At 43.5% G+C, this 23,279-nt stretch overlaps 1 protein-coding gene across 1 annotated transcript in view; it reads right to left on the reverse strand.

Moving 5' to 3' along the window:
* Positions 1-268: 268 nt before the first annotated feature.
* The window catches only part of LOC125713170 (NACHT, LRR and PYD domains-containing protein 12-like), a 39,796-nt gene continuing 16,785 nt past the window's right edge, over positions 269-23,279 (reverse strand). Inside the window, exons 6-10 of the mRNA XM_048984117.1 lie at positions 8,476-8,649; positions 5,786-5,959; positions 5,461-5,634; positions 5,307-5,353; positions 269-1,748 (exon numbers count right to left, since the gene is read on the reverse strand). Coding sequence (XP_048840074.1) covers positions 1,210-1,748; positions 5,307-5,353; positions 5,461-5,634; positions 5,786-5,959; positions 8,476-8,649 — 1,108 coding nt within the window. The 3' untranslated portion in view covers positions 269-1,209. The remainder of the gene's footprint in view (positions 1,749-5,306; positions 5,354-5,460; positions 5,635-5,785; positions 5,960-8,475; positions 8,650-23,279) is intronic.

Genomic DNA, 23,279 nt, shown 5'->3' on the forward strand with positions numbered 1-23,279 from the left:
GAAATTTTGAGGCTAAAAAAAGGTGCAGAGACAGGCTTAAATGATTACATTTTGTTGATTACATTATGATGATTACATTGTAATGATTACATTATGAGTACAAACCGGATTCCAAAAAAGTTGGGACACTAAACAAATTGTGAATAAAAACTGAATACAATGATGTGGAGATGGCAAATGTCAATATTTTATTTGTAATAGAACGTAGATGACAGATCAAAAGTTTAATCCGAGTAAATGTATCATTTCAAAGGAAAAATATGTTGATTAAAAATTTCACGGTGTCAACAAATCCCAAAAAAGTTGGGACAAGTAGCAGTAAGAGGCTGGAAAAAGTAAATTTGAGCATAACGAGGAGCTGGAAGATGAATTAACACTAAATACGTCAATTGGCAACATGATTGGGTATAAAATTGGGTAAAAAAAGTGGCAGTGTCTCTCAGAAGCCAAGATGGGTAGAGGATCACCAATTCCCACAATGTTGCGCAGAAAGATAGTGGAGCAATATCAGAAAGGTGTTACCCAGCAAAAAATTGCAAAGACTTTGCAGTTATCATCATCAACTGTGCATAACATCATCCGAAGATTCAGAGAATCTGGAACAATCTCTGTGCGTAAGGGTCAAGGGTGTAAAACCATACTGGATGCCCGTGATCTCCGGGCCCTTAAACGACACTGCACCATAAACAGGAATGCTACTGTAAAGGAAATCACAGAATGGGCTCAGGAATACTTCCAGAAACCATTGTCAGTGAACACAATCCACCGTGCCATCCGCCGTTGCCAGCTGAAACTCCAGAGTGCAAAGAAGAAGCCATTTCTAAGCAAGATCCACAAGCTCAGGCATTTTCACTGGACCAGGGATCATTTAAAATGGAGTGTGGCAAAATGGAAGACTGTTCTGTGGTCAGACGAGTCACGATTCGAAGTTCTTTTTGGAAGAGTTCAGAAGCCTGCATCTCTGATGGTATGGGGTTGCATGAGTGCGTGTGGCATGGGCAGCTTGCATGTCTGGAAAGGCACCATCAATGAAGAAAAATATATTCATGTTCTAGAACAACATATGCTCCCATCCAGACGTCATCTCTTTCAGGGAAGACCCTGCATTTTTCAACAAGATAATGCCAGACTACATTCTGCATCAATCACAACATCATGGCTGCATGTGACTATGATGCAGTAAAAATGATTCCTCCAGCATGCAACGAGCTATTCCTGCATGCACAGCAACACTGAGGAGTTGGTAGCATAAACACCAAACCCTGGACAGAGGGGCTTAGTGAATGAGGAGGTGATCCTGTGCAGCAGGGTCAGTCCATCAGAGGAGACTCTGTAAAAGGACAGAGTGCCAGCCTCCCAGTCCAGATATATTCCTACTCTGTTGGAATCTGAGGGCTGTATGGGTATGTCAGTCCGTTTATAATTGTGCAAGACAGAGTAACTGTCAGGATCACAGCGCAGACTCCATGACTTGTCATTGAATCCAAGCCCACAGTCATCACTCTCTCCTTTCCTCCCGATCCCTTTATAAGTCACTCCTATCCAGGCTCCATTTCCACTCCACTCGACTTCCCAATAACTGCGACCAGTCAGACTCTCTCTGCACAGAACTTGGCTCCAGAAGTCAAATCTCTCTGGATGATCAGAATATGGCTGCTCTTCTTCCCGCCATGTTGCCTTCTTGTTCTCCCCTGACAGAGACAGGTGTCTGTTTGCTGTGTTGGGGTCCAGTGTCAGCTGGCAGGAGTCTGTAGGCAAGAGGAACAGCCGCTAATATCATCACGCAGACCACCATCTCTGCCATTTTAGCACTGTTACACTTCACACACTTACTAACACAGAACTCACTCCAATACAAACATTTTACTCCCAATATACTCGTGCTCCTTGCTGCCCCTGCTCTGTATGTGAGAGCAGCTGACAGATTCACTTGGGTCAGCGCTGCACTTTAGCCTGTACTTTATTTTTCTGTATGATACAAAAACAACATAGCTTCACCTAAAATATGAACTTCCTTCTAACCTCCTCAGAGCAGTGTTAATTAGAGACTGAGGCAAAAGTCCAGTATCATTGGCAGCTTGGGGAAAACTATGGGCTCTATTTTCCACCAGTGAAAAGCGTGAGGATTCTGCTAGTTTCATACCAGCGCATTGCTAATTTTCATGCCATGCACACATTGTCAAAATAGCAAATGATTTTGCTTTCCACTCATAGGAGTGGTGTTCTTTAAATGAGGCGTTGCTTGCACATTGCTATTTTAAGGCAGTGAAATGACATTGTGCTTTTGACCAGCAATAAAAATCAGTGGTGCATTTTTAAATGATGTTTAAATGGCACGTCATACAAAAGTGTGGGTGCACATGAACTCTTTTTTGTCCAGTTTGGTGTCTCATATTTGCAATGAAGCAGTTCTGTTTTAGCTTATGTAGAAACTGATTACACATATTTCTGTTTCACCGTTAAAAAGAAAAAAAAGCAAGAAGTGAATTTGCATAAACATTAAAATGATTTAGTACTTTTTAGGTTCATTTTCATGGTTAATTCTGCATGGATTGTAAGCTAGGAGCAGGCAGCTAATGACAGTAAAAGCTCACCAGGCTTGATAGGGTTACATTTTGGCTTGGTGGAGCTTTTGCTGAAGAACCAATAGGAAGTTTCAGTTTTCACCGTGTTGTGTTCTGCCAGCCCTGATTCCCCGCTTCCTGTTCGCTCGCCCTGCACACGGTCATCACAGTATGACAGGACTCACGTAAGGACGTCACCACGGAACAAAGTCAATGGCAGGACCAGGGAAACATACACGAACATGGACTTAAATAGAAGAGTCTAATCAGAAATAACACGGGACAGCTGGTCACATCGGGATTTCACACTAGATAATGAGAGGGGCATGGAACACTGAAGGATTGTACGAGCAGGTCATGACAATCTGGCCACAGAACATTTCTTCATAAAAGGCATATCAACACAATTACATGAGAAACTTCCATGGCTCACAGAATTCAGAGCATGATGAAAGCCTGAGGAGTAGCAACAAAGTACTAATTGTGTATTTTTCAGTTGATGATTCCATATTTTTTCCTCTACTTGATCTGGACAAAACTGTAACAATTAAAATATTTGAATACTGTTTATTTAAGGTATCTTTCATAAAAATATAAAGTTCAACAGTGAAAAATAGTCTTGTATCATATCTGTGATTTCTTTATTTGTTACTGTCATGCCCTGCTCAACGCATCCTCCCATGTGCCACGCCCCCTGTCTACCTCGTGTGGAATCCCCATGTTACCAGCTGTTTCTTGTTGTTGTTAATTAGTCCTCTGCATTTAAGTCCGCATTAAAGTATATTTCCCCATTCCGGTCATTAATGTTGTGTGACGTCGTTTCATGTTTTTGAGTGTTTTTGACCCGAATAAATTCCACGTTACCCGACTCCATGGCTTATGTCCTGCTTCCCCGGTCCGTGTCCTGGCAATCACAGCAGAATGACCGGACTCGTTAAAGAAATGTCTCATCTGACCAAGGAAGAATATCTTGGACTCACAGATGAGATTGTGTACTGGCTGCAACAGTCTGAGGTTAAAACTGACCCCACTGCTCGCACCCATGCTACTCGGATTAAGGATATTTTGGAGAAGATTTCCCTTGCTTGGGACTCGCCACTCATGGAGGAGGTACGCCAAAACCTCCTACAACTGAGAAGTGGAGTCGTGGAAACAATGTTTGGGCAGGTATACCTGGACTGTGGCTTGCCCCATTTTCCTTTGGGAGTGGCAGAGCCAACCAAGGCTACCAGCTAAAAGAAAAAGCGGAGAGACTGCAGACGGGAAGACACTCCTGGTGTCTTCCTGGGGGCCATTTCGGTCTCCACTGCTTGCCCTGCAGCATGTTGGGAGAAACCCCTCCTGATTCTGGACCTGGCGGTGTTTGCCTCACTGGGATTCCCCGCTGCTTACGCACGAAGCTTCGCCTAAGGGTGCACCCGTCGCTTGTACGTTTTCGGGGTATGCGCTTGGCACTGAAAGGTGCCAGGGCACTCGAGGATGCCATCCCGCAGATTCCCAAGTCCCTTAAAAAGGTGGTTCCTGCTCCGACCCCCGTGGTTCCTGCTTCACCCTTCGTAGTTCCAGTCCCAGTGGTTCCTGCTCTGCCACCTCTTGCTCTTGTCCCCGAGGAGGTCCCTGTTTCCCTGGTTCCTGCTCCCGTGCCCCGGATTCTGTTTCCCTGGTTCCTGCTCCTGTGGCCCGGTCCCTGTCTTCGAGAAGGTCCCTGACTATTGGACCATTGCTCCTCCTACCTTGGTGGAGATGGAGGAGGAGCTCGAATGGGACCTCTACGGGATCACCCTGACTTCTCATGTGACTCCCTCTGGAGTGACGCCTCCCCTGCCACTTCGAGGCAGATCCCTGCCAGGACCTCATCTCTCGGTGTCCCGCAGAGGGAGAGGACACCTGCGCAGGTGTCAGGTCCCACCTGCCCAGCCCCCTGGCTTGTCTGTAATCCCCGAGTCTTGCCTGTGGTAACACGTCGGCCGGCTACAGTCCCAACTCCAAAGCCTCATTAGTTGCCTGCAGTTCACCCGGGTCTCCAACTACCCCCACCTTCCCTTTGGCTCCTCACTTCCTCCTGCCCTTCGCCTCCTTGCCTCCTAGTTTTGTGCCCCCTGTGTTTTCTCCCCATCCCTCTGTTCCACCTTTTGTTCACTACTGGTCCCTTCGTTCCTCCGGTTGGTGCTCCCCCTGTGTCATTTCCTCTAGTGTCCCCGGGTCCCATGTTTCCTTTTTTGATGCCCCTGTGTTTGTCGCTTGTTGTTTTCCTTGTTCATGTTCTGTGTGTCCATGCTCGTCCGATCCTCAAGTGTGCCACGCTCCCTTATCTACCTCATGTGGAATCCCTGTGTTATCAGCTGTTTCTCATTGTTGTTAATTAGTCCTGTGTATTTAAGTCCGCATATGTTTCCCCAGTCCAGTCATTAACACAGTCCTTTTGTGTGCCACACCCCCTGATCATCCACGTGTGCTTCCCCGATCGTGCCCAGCTGTTTTCTGTTATTTTCTGCTTGTCTTATGTATTCTGAGTCCGTCTTCCCCAGACTTGTCATTAATGTTAGTTTGTCGCCGTCAGCCCTGTCTTCCCCGTTCCCTGAATAAACCCGTTTTTTCCTCATCCTCGCCTTCCTGCCTCCTCCGTACCCGCTGCCTGCCTGCCCATCTACCCCGCAACCTGACAACAATTGCGTGAATTCGATGCGTGAATTCAAGGTTGTATTAATAGCATTATTAAGAAAGAGATGCAAACAAACTTACATTTCTCTAAGCCTGGTCTGGTCCTGCACTCTCCACTGTGGTCCACACTGTAAGAGAAGCAAAATGAATGGCACTGTATCCATTTGTTTATTGGTAACTCTTCACATACATGCATAAGTATCTGTAGTGTGTCAGACATACACTCTGTACTCACTTCAGCTTCTCCAGTTTACAGCTGGGATCCTCCAGTACAGCAGAGAGCAGCTTCACTCCTGAGTCTCCAGGGTGATTGTAGCTCAGATCCAGCTCTCTCAGGTTTGAGAGGTTTGACCTCAGACCTAAAGCTAGGGAAGAACAGCCTCTCTGTGTGACTCCACAGCCTGACAGCCTGCAGAAAGACAGACAAAAACTCTCCAATAAATAAGTTCAGCTCATCATTTCAAATGTTACATTTAAGTAAATGTGACTACTTTCATATTTACAGTGTGACTCCTTTAAGTAATTATAGTTAACAGTGTGGAATAACCAGTAATACTGACCTTGCTATCTCTAGTTTACAGTGTGAATCCCCCAGTCCAGCAGAGAGCAGTTTCACTCCTAGATCCTGTAGGTCATTGTCACTCAGGTCCAGCTCTCTCAGGTGTGAGGAGTTTGATCTGAGAGCTGTAGCCAGCGCTTCACAGCATGTCTCTGTGAGTTCACATTGGTCCACCCTTAGGAAAATTAAACACTTATAAAACCACTTCTTTCATTGGTGCACTGTATATGACAATAAAGTGAGCTATTATAGAAGAGATTTTTTAAAAAACAATGAATGTACTTGAACAGCTTTTTAAAAACACATTAACAGTCACCCTGGTTTTGATTAGTGTCTGGTATATTTTTATCCGTAACTCACTTTTATTGTCTATTAGTTCCGCTAACCAACACAAATTGTGTGCTAAGAATGACTGGTTTCCTGCTTTACTTCTTAATTATTTCTAGCATGATTTGATAGCTGATTGGTTTGTGGAATATACATGTAAGGAAGTAAGAGAAGAAAAAAATAAGCTTTGTGTTTGTTCATTTTGTTACGTTACTGCTGAAAGGCATTATGGGTTGCCCTGTCCAGTTTCTTTTTTGTAAAACGCATTCTGTAGCATGGTAATTATCCATAACAAAAAGTAGAACTAAAACCATAAAAAAAAAAACATTTTCATAAAGTCACGATACAACTATAAAATAAAGATAAAAAACTACAACAAAATTAAACTAATTATTGCATCTAAAAGTAACTGTAATTTTTAAATAATGCCAAATACTTTCTTTGACCATTATTTAAAAATACTTAAAGTGTCACAAGTGACACAAGGAAGCAGGCGAAGGAAGCCGTGAATGCGGACAAAGGACTTTATTCACGGGGGAACACTCTCCAAATACATGTAATGTTAATGACAGAACTTGGGAAACATACTCTGACATGGACTTAAATACAGTGAACTAATCTGAAATGATGCAAAACAGCTGGTAAACACGGGGAATCCACACGGGGTTGATGAGGGGGCATGGCGCATGGAAGGACGAGTGGGTCATGACATAAAGTAATATTATGTTTATCTTTAATTACCATTAATAATGCCTGAAACAACAAGGTTCTCAGTCATAAAAGTATGCTGTTAGAAAAGGGGGTAAGGCTTGAGAGAGCGTAACCATGACAGTATAGTGTTAGATCAGGGTATGATAGAGGTTAGCCATGACAGTATACTGTTAGTTTACTTGGTAATGTTTGAGGAAGTTTAGAAATTACAATATGGTATTAGATTAATGGGAAACAATTGTAGGAGATCTGCCATAACAGCTTGGTATTTGGTTCAGTACATAATGCTTGAGAGATGTTAGTGTGGAGAGCGATATCTGTAGGGGAACAAGGACATATAGGGAAGCTCTGTGCGTACCAAGGTTAATCTATTCACACACTCCAGTTAGCCTCAGCACATCTGAGGGTCCTTGAGCAAGGCCCTTAACCCCCAGCTCCCTGGGCGCCGTTACGGGTGGCTGCCCTTCACAGACAACTTACTCTACAAAGTGCAAGTTGAGGGAGGCGTAAAGATGATTTCATATCAATCAATAAAGTATTATTATTGTGCAAGAGGAAGATGCAGAGAACAGGAAGAAATGGAAACAGATGATCCGCTGTGGGAACAGCCGAAACCCATCCATCCATCCATCCATTTTCCAAACCGCTTATCCTACTGGGTCGCAGGGGGTCCGGAGCCTATCCCGGAAGCTATGGGTACAAGGCAGGGAACATCCCAGGATGGGGGGCCAGCCCATCGCAGGGCACACTCACACACCATTCACTCACACATGCACATCTACGGGCAATTTAGTAACTCCAGTTAGCCTCAGCATGTCTTTGGATTGTGGGGGGAAACCGGAGTACCTGGAGGAAACCCTTCAGTGACATGGGGAGAACATGTGAACTCTGCACACACAGAACCCCAGCGGTGACTCAAACCCAAGTCCCAGAGGTGTGAGGCTAATTGGACTTGCTAAAATGCCCGTACGTGTGCATGTGTGAGTGAATGGTGTGTGAGTGTGCCCTGCCAACCCCCATCCTGGTTTGGTCCCTGCCTCGTCCCCATTGCTTCCGGGATAGGCTCCGGACCCCCGCGACCAAGTAGGATAAGCGGTTTAGAAAATGGATGGATGGATGGATGGATGGATATTAACAGAAAAAAATTGTTAGAATGAATTGAAGTGTGGGCAGCATGGTGGTGCAGTGATTAGCACTGTTGCCTCACACCTCTGGGACCCGGGTTCGAGTCTCCGCCTGGGTTACATGTGTGTGGAGTTTGCATGTTCTCCCCATGTCGTTGTGGGGTTTCCTCCGGGTACTCCGGTTTCCCCCCCACAGTCCAAAGACATGCTGAGGCTAATTGGAGTCACTAAATTGCCCATAGGTGTGCATGTGTGAGTGAATGGTGTGTGAGTGTGCCCTGCGATTGGCTGGCCCCCCATCCTGGGTTGTTCCCTGTCTCGTGCCCATTGCTTCCGGGATAGGCTCCGGACCCTCCGCGACCCAATAGGATAAGCGGTTTGGAAAATGGATGGATGGATGGATGGAATTGAAGTGTTTTAGAAATCCAGTAAAGTTCACTCTTAAATAAAATAAATTGTATTAAAATATTTTCAGCATCAATGTCGTTGCCTGCGTTGACTAATTGTGGCAGGTCTATTCTCTACTTACTTCAGCTTCTCCAGTTTACAGCTGGGATCCTCCAGTACAGCAGAGAGCAGCATCACTCCTGAGTCTCCTGGGTGATTGTAGCTCAGATCCAGCTCTCTCAGGTGTGAGAGATTTGACCTCAGAGCTGAAGCCAGGAATGAACAGCTTCTCTCTGCGACTTTACAGTCAGACAGCCTATAGAAAGGGAATCACAGAATTTTACACAAGATACAGGTGGAAGCAACCTGTCAACATGCCAGTGCTGACGTACCCATGTAAACGGGAGAGTAAAGATCAATATCAATCATCCCCAACTGATTATTGTGAAATAGCATAAACAACTTGTTCAACGACAGGGCAAACTACTTAAAGAGACAGACTCGACAACCAATTTACTCATGAGATATTGAACAGATGCAAGTCCTTACTCAGCATCAGAAAACAATCCATCGTGAAGGGTAAGAAAGCTGTGATCACTGTCAACAAATGGTATATTGATGGTAAGCTGTACTGTGATAATGACCTGACTCCCTGACTATTTTAGTAAAATTCAGCCATACACTACTTTTTTGATATTCCATTGACACATTAGCTCCCTGAAGTATAATTATTTTTGCTGTGACTAAGTACTATTATAAAGGTATTTTTGTGGTTATAATTTATTTCTAGGATTAACAAATTAACAAATAACAGTAAATATTGAGTTAAACATCGTTATTGATTGTGTGGATCCTTTCCTAAGACAAAAACTGGTAACCAGTTCCTTTTAACTATGCTATGCATTGCTACATGCTACCCAGAGACAATTCCTCTACGGAAAATAACTGCCTCTGCTGTTGTCAAAGTTTTAACTAAGTTTTTCTCAATCTTTGGGTTGTCCGGGGTTGTTCAGACAGATCGGGGTACGAACTTTATGTTTAAGGTGTTTAACCAGTTATCAATACGACATACTGCATCTGGTCCATACCACCTTCAATCAAAAGGAAATGTGGAACATGTTCATCAAAGTTTTAAATTGATGCTTAGGACCTATTGTTTAGAACATGACAAAAACTGAGATGAAGCTATACCTCTCATATTGTTTGCTGCTTGTGGAACATTACAGGAATCTTATGGGTTTAGCCCACAGAACTTGTGTTTGGGCAAACAGTGTGTGGTCCATTGAAACTATTTAAGGGAGAATTGTTGTGTACTTCTCCAGTTTAGCAGAATTTACTTGCTTATGTTGCATTTCAACACATAATCAACTTAGTTCTTTCTTGTGTTGCAAATATGGATGCCTACCTAGATGATATTGTTGATTACGCAAACTATTAAACAAGCATCATTCACACCATTTTTTTTTCATTTTAAACTGAGGTAAATGTGTATCCTGTAGTGCAATTACTGTATGTGGACAAGTGCAATTTCAATTATTTGTTTTTTATCGTGTGATGTGTTACTGTTCTTGTTACTCAATACTGTTGCATGTCATCTGTATCTTTTTATGTTTTTGTCTTTTTTATGTTGAAGAAATGAACCCAGCTGAAGTAGCACTCATAATTTCATTGTAATTTTTACAATGACAATACAGGCCTTCTATTCTAATCCATTGCATTCCATTCTCTGCCGCTTATCCAGGGTCAGGTTGCAGAGGCAGCAGTCTAAACAGGGATGCTCCAGCTTCTCCAGGGGAATACAAAGGCATTCCCAGGCCAGCCAAGAGACATTAACTCTCCAGCGTGAGTTGAGTATGCCCCGGGCCTCCTCCCAGTTGGACATGCCTGTAACACTTCCCCAGGGAGCTGTTCAAGAGGCATCCTAGATAGATGCACAAACCACCTCAACTGGCTCCTTTCAATGTGGAGGAGCAGCGGCTGTACTTTAAGCCCTTCCCAAATGTCTAAGCTCCTTCCCAAATGTCTAAACTTCCCTATGACGATGCAATCCTGAAGCCCCCGAACCAGACCCCCTTTGCCCCTTGGCTATGCTAAGAAATTCTGTCCAAGTTATGAGCAGAATCGGTGACAAAGGGTAGCCCTGACAAGGGTAGTCCAACACCCACCATGAACGAATTTGACTAACTGCTGGCAATGCGAACCAAGGTTGCTGTTTGTTCAGGGATCTAATGGCCCATGACAATGGACCCTGTACCCCATACTCCTGGAGCACCCCCCACAATACCCTCCGAGGGACACAGTAATATGCCCTTTCCAAGTCCACAAAGCACATGTTAACTGGTTGGGCAAAATCCCATAAACCCTCCAATATACTGCGGCCAGAACAGAATCCGCATTGTTCCTCCTGGATCCGACGTTCGACCAATGGACAGACCCTACTCTCCAGTACCCCAGCATAGACCATGCCAAGGATTTGGGACACATCCTCCTGCCCCCTTTCTTAAAAACTGGGACCACCACCCCACTCTGCCAATGCAAAGGCACTGTCCCCAACGCCCAAGCAATGCTGAAGAGGCATGTCAACCGTGTAGGATCACACATGCACATATCACAAAGCTTAAATTCCAGGTGGCTTGAGACAAGGCCTACCCTGGTACGAGAAGGCACACATCGGCCTAGGCCTCAAAAGGGGGGTTCGTGACCCCACACACTCAGATAACCAGGGAGGCCAGCACTCCAACTTTTATTGCTCAAAGTTTTAACGACCTACAGACAGCAGAGTGGACCCCAAGGACAGGGGTCTCTCGACTTGGCACACAACCCCCTCCCCAGACATCCTGCCTTACATACCACTCACCGAACAGACCAACACCCCAAATAAAGTTTCTTTTAAGTTTGGCTTTTGTATATCTGTATATGTATTTACTCTTGACTACTAGTCTTAATATACAGATATGTACAGGTTATGTTCGAATGTGTCTTAACTTTTGGAGATTCTTTTTCTTTGTTTGACAAACCTTCTCCCCCCCCTTTTCTTTGCCACATTCCTCGGCAACCCTTATCTGATCTTTGTATTCTACCATGCCTATCTAAGGGTAAGATGTGCTTATGACATGAGAATATGTCATATAATGTCTGTATAAAGGGTAATATCTGTTGAGGTACAACCTAAACCACCTGTACCATATACTGGTGTGAGTAATAGAACATAACATAATAGCATAATATAAGTAATCATTAATTAATCATCACAGATGGTATTTGGTGTGAACCGCTAGGCTGGTATGGCATGTTTGGTATCAAACCGAAGGAAAATCACTCCAGTTTCCAAATCTGGTCAGTGGTTATCACAAAAGTGGATATATCAAAAGTTACACCAGCCTAATGAAAATCATCATTACCAGAGAAGTCAGTCTGGTCATAAATCCCAAAAGGACTGATACCGACCCCCTTTCGAAAGCCCACCAAATGGATGGTCAGCCATTGGTCCAGGACTCGAATTCCTGGTCACTCCTAATCACGAACCTTATGCTATAAAACCTGGCACCTCAGAACAAAGAGCGGAGAAAAGGGGAGAAAAAGGAGAAACAAGCAGCGTTCTTGAAGCCCGTCGGTGAAGACCCAAAGAACTGCAACTCAGCCCAAGCTTCACCAGAAGAAAGAACCGGAGGGACTCCACTCCAACAACCGCTGCAAACACCGCGCCTCCCTGAGAGCCATCACCCATCAGCTCATCAGCCACTGCAACCAACTGCAAAGACCTCCCTCTTTCCTGCATCCAAGTAAACCAACTTCCTTTCCTTTCTAACAACCTAAACTGTCCTATTCACCTGCTATATTCCTTTAGGTTTATATTCCTACAAACTGCTTGCTTTGCAGAACAGTTTTTCCCTTTTTAGGTTAATCATTTTAAATCTGGTCATTGCATTTTCATGATTACATCGTTTGTGTCTATTCCATTATTTCATGTTTATTGTTTGTTAGGTGTAATGTCTGTCTTATGTTAGTTGTAGGAATAAATGCATGTCTTTTTACACAACTTCAGCCTCCGTCATTGAGTGCTCACAATAGTCCCTGCCTCTGTGCGATCTGGCTACTACGCTCTGAAACCTCAAACTCGCCTGAAATATCGCGAGACTCTCTCTCATTGGCCGTGAGGGGAGCTTCGCTACCGATCGTTTACATTACCTGGTGACCCAGCTCGCTGGACGAGCCTACTAACCCAGGTTATTAAGCGATACTGGTTATTAATGAATCCCATTTAAGTCTCACATTAACAGACTCACGGGGATTCGCAATTGAGTTTGGAGGAGCCGACCATTCGGCATAACAATTGGTTACTAATCAGCATTAAATAATAATTAATTAAAAGTTAATTAATTTCAAAACATATTGGTGGAGATATTAAAATATACCTGAGCTAATAATTCCTACAACCGAGACAGCCAAACAGCATCAAGAGCCTTCAAGAACTCATGGCAAATCTCATCCATCCCTGGAGCCTTTCCACTTTTTTTAACTACTTCAGTGACTTTAGCCCTAGAGATGGGCAAGTTCCCCTCAGAGTCCACCGGGTTTGGAGATTGCCGCCACTACAGGCATGAACAACCTTACGGCCACAGATGAAGTCCTAGAACATGGCCCACTCAGGCTCCATGCCACCTGACTTCCTTCAGAGTAAATAGAAGTTCTGATAGAGGTGTGAGTTAAAGATCTCCCAGACAGGGGCCTCCACCAGACGCTCCCAGCATACCCACACTATATGTTTGGGTCGAACAGGTCTATCCGGCATCTTTCTCCACCATCAGATACAACTCACCACTAGGTGGTGATCAGTTGACAGCTCAGCTCCTCTCTTTACCTGAGTGTCCAAAACACACGGACACAGATCTAATGACATAATTACAAAATCAATCATCGAACTGCAGTCTAGGGTGCTCTGGTGCCAAGGGCACTTATGTTTGTTATGGACAAACTGTGGTTAGCACAGAAGTCCAATAACTGACCCTTTACTTATAAGAACTCCTCACCCCCCATACCTCCTCACGCACACTCCGCTCTGTACACACTAACACCCTCCAAGTCCCCAGAACCAAGCTCCGCAGCATGGCTGATAGGGCCTTTTCATCTGTGACACCAAGGCTGTGGAACGCCCTCCCTGACTACCTGAGAGCCCCACAGTTTTTAAAAAAAATATAAAAACCTATCTTTTTAGAAAGACATTTAGTTAAGTATTTTACAGTATAGTCTAGTATTTTTTTTTTATAGTATTTTTATTACACTACTCTTTTACTTTGTAGCACTTTGAGATTGCTAAAATATATTGTATTATTAAATGCAAATAAAATGTATTATTATTATTATTAAGAAGAACATCAAAGTCACAGCCAATCAAAGGTAAAGAAGGGCCGGATCTGAAGAGAAGTCCTGAAAGTTTTTTAGTTAATAAAAATGCTTTGCTACCTATTACACATGTTCCCAACCCTGGCTCTAAAAGGTACAACTTAAACCTTACACCATCAGCAGAGATAATAATTCAACCATCCGTCACCCCTGTCCCTGGTAAGTAACCCTGGCCAAGCATCGCAGATGGCATCAGACTCTGAACCAGAGCCATCGGAACATAAAAAGGCCATAATATATGCATTTCGGAAAGACTGGCTAGCCCAATTTCTGTGGCTTAGGTACTGTATGATAAAATGATCAATGTGATGCAATGCAAAAAATCCAGCCAAAGCATGGCCGGTAACAGTGCTTTTGTTGTCATCTCAAAGAATCAAATCCTGTATTGTGAAAAAATTGGGTGCACCTTAATTTCGTGGCAATGCACCTAAATGAAAAAGTTAGGCACACCAGTGCAGTCAATGCAAAAAGTTAGTCTGGAGCCCTGGTTCGTTCTGTTAGTTGTTATTTTATGCCTCTCTAAACTCCCCATCTCGTACATCTTTCCTATCTATATTCCTAGTAGATAATATATTTACACTTCATCATGCTAATAATGATACCTTCACTTCCCCCCATCCCACCTCCCCTGATATAGGTCCATACATTCACACACACACACACACACACACACGCGCGCACGGTACAAGAATGCATACTCAACCCCTTCATTCATAAACCACAGCTTACAACATGTCTTCCCTCAACTTTGCAACTTGGAATATCTGTGGTATTGACTCCCAGGTTAAAAGAATCAAAGTTCTTCAACACTTGTCCAGTTTATCTGCAGATATTTGCCTATTACAAGAAACACATCTTGTTGAATCTGATCACTTAATCATCTAATGAATAATTTTTTGGCCTTAGTGACAGCTGGAGACTACAACATCCTCTAGCTAAAGAGTTCTCTTTTTTCTCCCATAATCATGGATCATACTCCCATGTAGACTTCTTTTTAATTAGTAGTTCTTTAATCTTAAATGTCTCAAATTCCAAAATTCACCTGATTATTATAAGTGTGTTAACTCAAGAAACATACCACCATAAACTTATGCTAATAACAGACTATATTTTCGATCTTACATCCATTCACAACATGCTACTCTCGACACTCTGCCCCTAGCCCAATATGCATGAGCAATCCCAATAACCATTGCGATATACAAAATAATTGAACACACAACTGAACAATTAAAGCTAACCTGAACAGTCTAAACATTAATGTTTTCTTTTGTAAAACATAAACATGACAACAATCTCACTCATTTTTTTTCTTTACAAGTGCCATACTCCATCATTAAGTGTTTTTAGGAGCAGCAGAGCAGCTGCCCCTTTCTTGGTCAAGCAGTTTGCAAGCTGCGTAGGTGACCACATCACACTCTGGACCTTTTCACCTTCGAATAGTTCTTTGATGCTGCTTATCTCAAGCTGTAATCGTTTCTCAATAACAGATTTTGTGGATCCGATAGCATCAACTAGGGAATGGTTGTCTGTGTCACAGGTTATGCGTAACCTCAGTCTATCTACATCACTTGTGATGAGCTCTGAACACAGTGTAAAAAGGAATATTGCATTATCAATGCCATCAGCCAATGCAAGAGTTTCTTCAGCAAGGCTTCTGCGAACAACCCTCCTTATTCTCTTCGACTGCCAACACAGTGGTGAGAACTTGCCATCCTGTCCCATGAGCATGATGAAGTGCCCACCTTGTGTGCCTCCATTCGGTAAGTTTCCTAGTGATGCGTCACTGAAAAGAACAAGCTTCAGTTTCTCTTGTTTTACCAAAAACTGAATCTTCAGCTTCACACAGACAGTTTTCAAATTTGTCACAATTTTCTTGGCGTCATGCCGGTCTTGTACCGTGGCATGTTTCATTGATGAAGCTAGGTAACACACATCGAACATGACATCAGGTCGACTTTGTCTTGCTATCCAGAGAAGCTGACCAACCTTAGATCTACGTTGATCTACTTCAGCTTCATCAAGTATAGAATCACGCTGTAAAGCCCGAGTGGAGTCAATGTGAATAGAGGACAAACTCTTAGCATATCTTTCTTGCGGTACAAAGACAGTGCCATTGTCTGTGGAAACTTCCATGCCAATGTAACAGAAATGATCCATCTCCTCTCTGCCAACCTGAAAAGTATTTTTCATGTGAGAAATCACAGTACCAGAGAAATCAGTTGTGCCTCCCCAAATGAAATCATCCACATGACATCCAAGTACTCCATTAACATTGCCCTTCTGATCCAACCAGTAAAACACAGCTGGATCCACCTGAGACACCTTGCCTCCTGTTTCAAACACAGCGTCTCTCACTCTTTTGTACCAATACAGTGAGGCATCCGCAAGACCATAAACACATTTTTGAAGTTTCCAAAGCTTTCCAACACAGTTAGCTTCGGGTGGAGGACGAATGTAGATGTCACGGTCTAATGGAGCCCCTTGCAGAAATGCAGATTTTATGTGCAAATAATTGAGTTTCCACTTATTCTGGCATATCACAGATAGAAGATTCAGATGCACATGTTGGAGAATCCTTAGGACGTTGTTGAATGTCAAGCTCTTCAAAGCCTCTAGCTACCAGCCGCGCCTTTGCTACAAGTCCATTTGAGGTCTCTTTCATTGTGCAGACCCATCTTGTTGAAATGCATTTTTGGCCAACATCTATGACCTCTTCAAAAACATTATTATTCTTCCAATTACTTAACTCAGTTTGTTTTGCTACTTCAAGTGACACATCATCCATCACAAGCACATTTTCCTCCTCTTGACTGAATTGAGTCTCTAAGGTTTGAAATGGTCCAGTTTGAAGATTGTCTGATCCAGACGTACCAGCAATACTGGCTGGTTCTAAATACTTCAAGTTGTACCAGTTACTCGATTTTCCAGTTGCCTTTCGTACACGACCAAGAATTTCAGTTGTGCAGGTACTTCTATTCCCTTTGTTAACATACTGAACAACCTGTCCTTTCCTCAGATTGAGGGATTTTGTTGTGTCATTACTTGAGCGTCTCCACCTCACCTGCTCCATCAGTGTTGACCATGTCATGTCTTTCCATTTCCTCCTCACTTTCCGATGTGGAAAGAGTGTACCTGTTGTTACCTCTTTCATTTTGAGAGCATTCTCCTTGCACCAAATTTTGGCTTTCACACTCAGTTTCTGCTTGATTTGAGTTACGCGCATAGCGAAGCCTTGTGTGATGTACACGAACACATATGCCACCATGCCTAACAAATACAACCATACCATATTGACCAATTACAGTGCCTAGTCCCTTCCACTCAGCACAATCCATACGCTTGTAATATGCCTTGTCACCTACTGTGTATTTCGTGTCAGTATTTCGAATCTGTTTTCTCAACGCTCTCCTTGTTCTTTCAGAGCATTCTGCCTCAGTGAAAAAATTTTCGCGCTGCATGTAATGCAGTGATGTGGTTCCCTACCCATTCGCTCACAGTAGTCCCCTCAAGTGCAGGTGGGCTGTCAGTAAGGACCGAAGGAAGATTAGGATTGCGTCCAAAAACGAACTGGTATGGACTAAAGCATTTTGCATTGTGTTTTTGCCATCAAAGCCCAATCTAGAGCAGTTTCCCAGTTGCTGTCAGGATCCTTTTTGAGTTTCAGCAGCACTTCTGTTAACCTTCGATTATGCCATTCGAGAAGGCCATTGCTCCATGGGCTGTATGCAGCAGTGGTTTTAACTTCGATGTTAAAATTTTCAGCCATGTCTCGGACTTCTCCTTATTCTTTGTCTGGGTTGCTGTCCTTGTGTCTGTTCTGCATGTCTGTCTTGTTCCCCTATTTAGGTTTACTGATGGTCCAAGCCAAATATTTTCTGCCCAATGATCTCGCTCCTCGTGTGTGCCACGCCCCCTGATTAGCCACGTGTGATTCCATGATCGTCTCCAGCTTTGTCCGCTTACTTTGATTAGTCCCATCCTATTTAAGTCCTGGTTACCTGTTCCCCTTGTCCGTCATTGTGGCTAGGTGTCTGTATCTCCCGTCTAGTGTTTCCTGCTCCCTGATCCCATTAAAACCCTGAGTTTTGCCCCGACTTTGACCTGTTTGCCTGTTCCTTGCTCGCCTACCCTCACGATCGCCGCTCTGCTCGCGCTTGATCGTGACAAACATCATAACCTGACTCCATTTTTTTTGTCTCTTTCCCTCTTCGGGCATGGGTCTCACAGCTGGTGTGAGGTGGTGACCTTCTGCTGGTCACTTTCCCACATACTGATCACTTCTGGTCCAGGATAGTCGAACCTGCGTGTCCTGCTTCTTTTGACCCTTTCTATCATATCCATTTTTGAGAATATTTTTATTCCTTTGATTTTACTGTACATGAGTAAGCCATATATATTCATATGCCTCACCAGTTGTATTTGATTTTATGTTCCTGTGTTTTTCTGTTTTGTTTCCTATTGTTTATTACTTAGTTCCCTAATTTGGTTTTCCCCGTAACTGCTATGTTTCATTATTCCTGTGTATTCTTGTGGCCCGAGTCCTTCCTAGTGTTGTCATCCTAGTGTTTTTGCTTGTTTTCCAGTTTCTGTGTGTATTTAATGTTGATTTCACCTGTTCCTTGTTGTGCTGCACCTTTTGTGATTGGTTACTCCTTTCAACTTTTCTATCCCTTTGATTTTTGTCTTATTACATGGTAAGTACACGAGTTAGCCACATATGCTGTATGTTTTTGTTTTCAGGACATTCTGGGCTACTCATATATGTCATAATTTGATGTGTAAATTCTGACACAGTCTTGATATCCTTTTTATGAGGGAAAAAAACTGCTTGCACCTACTGAAATTTCTCAATTTTTACTCACATCTAATATAAAAATTTGCAGGTACTACAAATATAATCTTATAAACATTGAGATCAGAGCCTCTATGATGTGGGAATGCAGGGCTTTCACTGGGGACCTTTCTATGGCTTAGTTTTGTGAAGGAATACATAGTGTCAGGTGGAAATGAATGTCTTTGATTTAGCATCCATTTGGTAAGTTTTTGAAGACAGATAGACAACAATATAACAATGGTTATATAAACTGAAATAGAAAGGCATTGTTTAGGTTATGATTCATTGGATAAATATATATATAACAGACAGGTTTAGTCTAATGCTGAATAATGTTTATCGCCTGTGGTGTTCCAACACAGAGAGGTTAATGGAGAAGAAGACTTATATTTTGATAAACGCCTGGTGGTGGGCTTTTATCTGTTGTTCCGGTCAATATGTACATTGATACTGTGCCACGAGGGGCGCAGTTCACTTTCCGCCGGTAGCAGAGGTGGATGGCTCGTGTAGGGTTTTTGTTTGGTTCGTAAATAAAAGAGATATCTTTCTTTTTACCAGTTCTGCGTCTTGTGTCCTTCCAGTTGTCTGCTTAAAATTAATTCCGAACATAGTTGTGCTTAATACACGACAGTTTTGGCGACGAGGATGGGATATTTTTAAGTTGGAAGACACAGTGTTAGCATGTCAAGCGACTCTGACGCAACAGAAAATCCAGACGAGCCACAGAGACGTTCGGTGAGTGAAAGGACCGTCGAGCAGAAAATGGCATTTGGGAAGCCAGAAGATTTCCACTTCGAGGAAAGTGAAGAAAGTTTTGATAATTATCGTCAGAGGCTAGAGCAGTACTTTGCAGCGAATGGCCTGGATACCAAAGAGGAGAGAACCAAGGCGGTTTTTCTTACTGTGGTAGGAAAAAGGGCGCATAGCTTGCTGATGGATTTGAGCGCGCCTGCTAAGCCTTCTGAAAAAAGTTATGAGGATTTGGTGGGACTGCTACAACAGCATTACGTTCCGAAAACCAATTTCATCGCCGAAAGATGCAAGTTTCACGGAAGAAGTCAGAAGGAAAACGAGACCATAAGTGAGTACATTGCTAATTTAAGAAAGTTAGCTGCCACATGTAAGTTTGGGACATTTTTAGACGAAGCACTGCGTGATAGGTTCGTGTGTGGGGTTAAGAGCACTGAACTGAGAGATCGTTTGCTCAGCGCAGCTCACATTAAAGACTTAACGTTACCGCTTTCAGTTGAAATGGCGCTTGCATTTGAAGTAACGAAAGACAGTGTGCAACAGTTCTCACAGAAAACCTACAAGGCTAATGTGGTGGATAAGCAAGTTAAAACGAAGCAGCGTGAGGCGACAAGAAAGCCTGCAGCTAGCGGGAAGCCTTGCTATCGTTGCAGTGGTAAGGGACACAGACCAGATGAGTGCAGATTCAAGGACGTGGAGTGTCACCAGTGTAACAAAAGAGGACACATCGCGAAAGCATGCCGCTCACGCATGGCAGGAGTAAAAACAGGGGCAGCGCACACAGAGAACAAGGGAAATTGCAACGCTCTCAAGCATGAGACATGTCACGGTGCCAGCGTTCTCAAACAGCGGACAGGTCAAAGTTGCAACGCTCCCCAGCGCGAGAGAGACCCTGGTTGCAACGCTCCCCAGCGCCGTAATGATCACCCGCTATACACTAATCGTGGCTGTAGAAAGCTGCAGCTCCGAGACAACCCGGAAGAAGGTTGTGTGCCATCCAGGTGCATGGTTGATGTTCAAAATAGTGACACTGGTCAGCTTTTTGACAGAGGAGGGGTTGATCTTTTTGCAGTGGACTCCAGTACAGATGTGGTGAAACCTTATTATGCATATGTCAGTGTAAATGGTGCCAGAGTAAAAATGGAGGTTGACACTGGCGCAGCTGCGTCAGTGATATCTGAAAGTCTGTACCAACGCAGGTTTAAGTCAGTTAAACTTAGCCTCGCTAACTGTGTGCTGAAAACTTACAGCCAAGAATCATTGCAACTGATAGGCAAATTCACAGCAAAGGTGAAATGCAAAGAGGTCACAAAAAAGCTAGAACTACTAGTAGTGAAAGGAAAGGGTCCTGCATTGTTGGGTCGAGACTGGATTAGCCAGTTAAAACTAGACTGGTCAAGAGTCAACCGAGTGACTGCTGAAACAGTGGATGAGGTGTGTGCTAGACATGCAGCAGTATTCAAACCTGAGTTAGGAAAGCTCAAGGGCATCGAAGCAAGGTTGCAAGTAACTGAAAATGCTGTGCCCAAGTTCTGTAAGCCTAGAAATGTGCCTTATGCACTTAGAGAAGCTGTAGAGAGAGAGCTGGCAAGATTAGAAGCTGAAGGGGTAATTTCACCAACTAACTATAGCGAGTGGGCAGCTCCCATAGTCTGTGTACCTAAAAAAGATGACAGTGTACGTATATGTGGGGACTACAAGGTCACTGTAAATCCCTGGTTGAATGTGGAACAGTATCCACTACCCCGAACTCAAGATCTATTTGCTAAATTAGCTGGAGGTCAGCAATTTACCAAACTAGACTTATCACAAGCTTATCAGCAAGTGCAGCTAGAGGAAGGCTCAAGGCGTTACCTCACTATCAACACGCACAAGGGTTTATATCATTACAATAGACTACCATATGGTGTTGCCAGTGCTCCGGCAATTTTTCAAAAGATAATGGATCAAGTACTTCAAGGGCTGGACGGTGTCATCTGCTACTTAGATGATATCTTACTGACTGGAAAGGATACAGACAGACACCTAGCTACCTTGGAAGAGGTTCTTAGGAGGCTAGAAGTTTCCAATCTCAGGGTAAAACGAGAGAAGTGTGAGTTTATGAAGAGCAGTGTGTCGTACTTGGGGCATGTCATAGATGCTATGGGCATTCACCCAATGGGAGAAAAGACAGATGCTATCCAGAAAGCTGCAGTTCCGAAAAATGTGACGGAACTCAGGTCATTCTTAGCACTGTTGAATTATTATGGGAAGTTTATCTCCAATCTATCTACCTTGATTCAGCCCATGACAGCACTGCTGCACAAAGATGTTGTTTGGGAATGGTCAGAGAAATGTCAAAGTGCATTTGAAAAGGCAAAACAATCTCTTCAGTCTGACAAATTGTTAGTACATTATGACCCTGACTTACCGCTGATGTTAGCCTGTGATGCCTCTCCTTATGGAGTTGGTGCGGTGATTAGTCATAAAATGAATGATGGAAGTGAGAGACCGATTGCATTTGCTTCGAGAATGTTGACAAAAACAGAGCAGAATTATTCACAGATTGAGAAAGAGGCTCTTGGTCTGGTTTTTGGGGTTATGAAGTTCCATGAATACCTTTATGGTAGGAAATTTCTGTTAGTGACCGACCATAAGCCATTGTTGAAAATCTTGGGGCCAAAAACTGGTGTGCCAACACTGGCCTCAGCAAGAATGCAAAGATGGGCTCTAATTTTAGCAGCGTACACCTATGAGATTCAATACAAGAGGTCAGAGCAGCATGGCAATGCTGATGCCTTATCAAGGTTACCTGTGAAGCCTAGCGTGGATGTAGTGTCTAATCCAGTATACAGAGTTGCATATCTGGAAGAATTGCCTATTACGGCGAGAGAAATTGCCAAAGAGACAGATAAAGATCCTGTTTTGAAGGTAGTTAAGCAACTGGTTTTGACCGGCTGGCCAAAACATGTGCAGGATGAGGCATTGAAGCCTTATTTTCAGAGAAAATATGAGCTAACTGTGGAAGATGATTGTCTCTTGTGGGGCTTACGAGTGGTAGTTCCTGAGAAATTGAGAGGGAGATTACTCTCCGAACTACATGAACACCACTGGGGGATAGTTAAGATGAACTCCCTAGCCAGAAGTTTCTTCTGGTGGCCTACATTAGACGAGAGCATTGAACGTGAGGTGAGTGAGTGCAGTATTTGCCAACAACAGCGTAGTATGCCAGCTACTGCACGAGTACATACTTGGAAATGGTCTTCAAGTCCATGGGAGAGAATACACATTGATTTTGCTGAGGACCACAAGCAGATGTTCTTAGTAGTGATGGACGCTTATGCTAGATGGCCCGAGGTTATTCCCATGCACACTACTACATCAGCTAAAACAATAGATGTGCTGAGAACTTTGTTTGCAGCTTATGGCTCACCAAAAGAAGTGATAACAGATAACGGACCTCAGTTCGTTTCACAAGAGTTTGAGACATTCCTTACTAGAAATGGAGTGAAACACATTAAATCGCCTGCATACCATCCTGCAAGTAATGGTTTAGCTGAGAGATCAGTACAGAATCTTAAGAAATCGCTTGCAAAGAATAGAGCACTTGGAGGCATGACGCTTGAGCATTGTGTAGCAAATTTTCTTTTTGGATACAGGAACACGCCCCACACTACAACGGGCAAGACACCCGCTGAGCTGTTTCTGAGAAGACAGGTGCGAACGAGGTTGTCACTTCTCAGACCAGAGTTTTCTCATAGAATGCAAACTGAGACAGAACCACACCTTCCTCGTGTTAGGTCTTTCTCTGTGGGTCAACAAGTTTTGGTAAAGAATTACAGGGGAGGGGAAAAATGGTTGAATGGTGTCATACGCGAAGTGTTGGGTCCTGTGACGTACAATGTTGAAGTAGATGGAAAGTGTGTGAAAAAACATGTAAACCAGATGTTGAGTACCAAGGTAAATCCTGCACAGAG

The sequence above is a fragment of the Brienomyrus brachyistius genome, chromosome 18 (assembly GCF_023856365.1).
Source record: "Brienomyrus brachyistius isolate T26 chromosome 18, BBRACH_0.4, whole genome shotgun sequence".
NCBI classification, from domain to species: Eukaryota; Metazoa; Chordata; class Actinopteri; order Osteoglossiformes; family Mormyridae; genus Brienomyrus; species Brienomyrus brachyistius.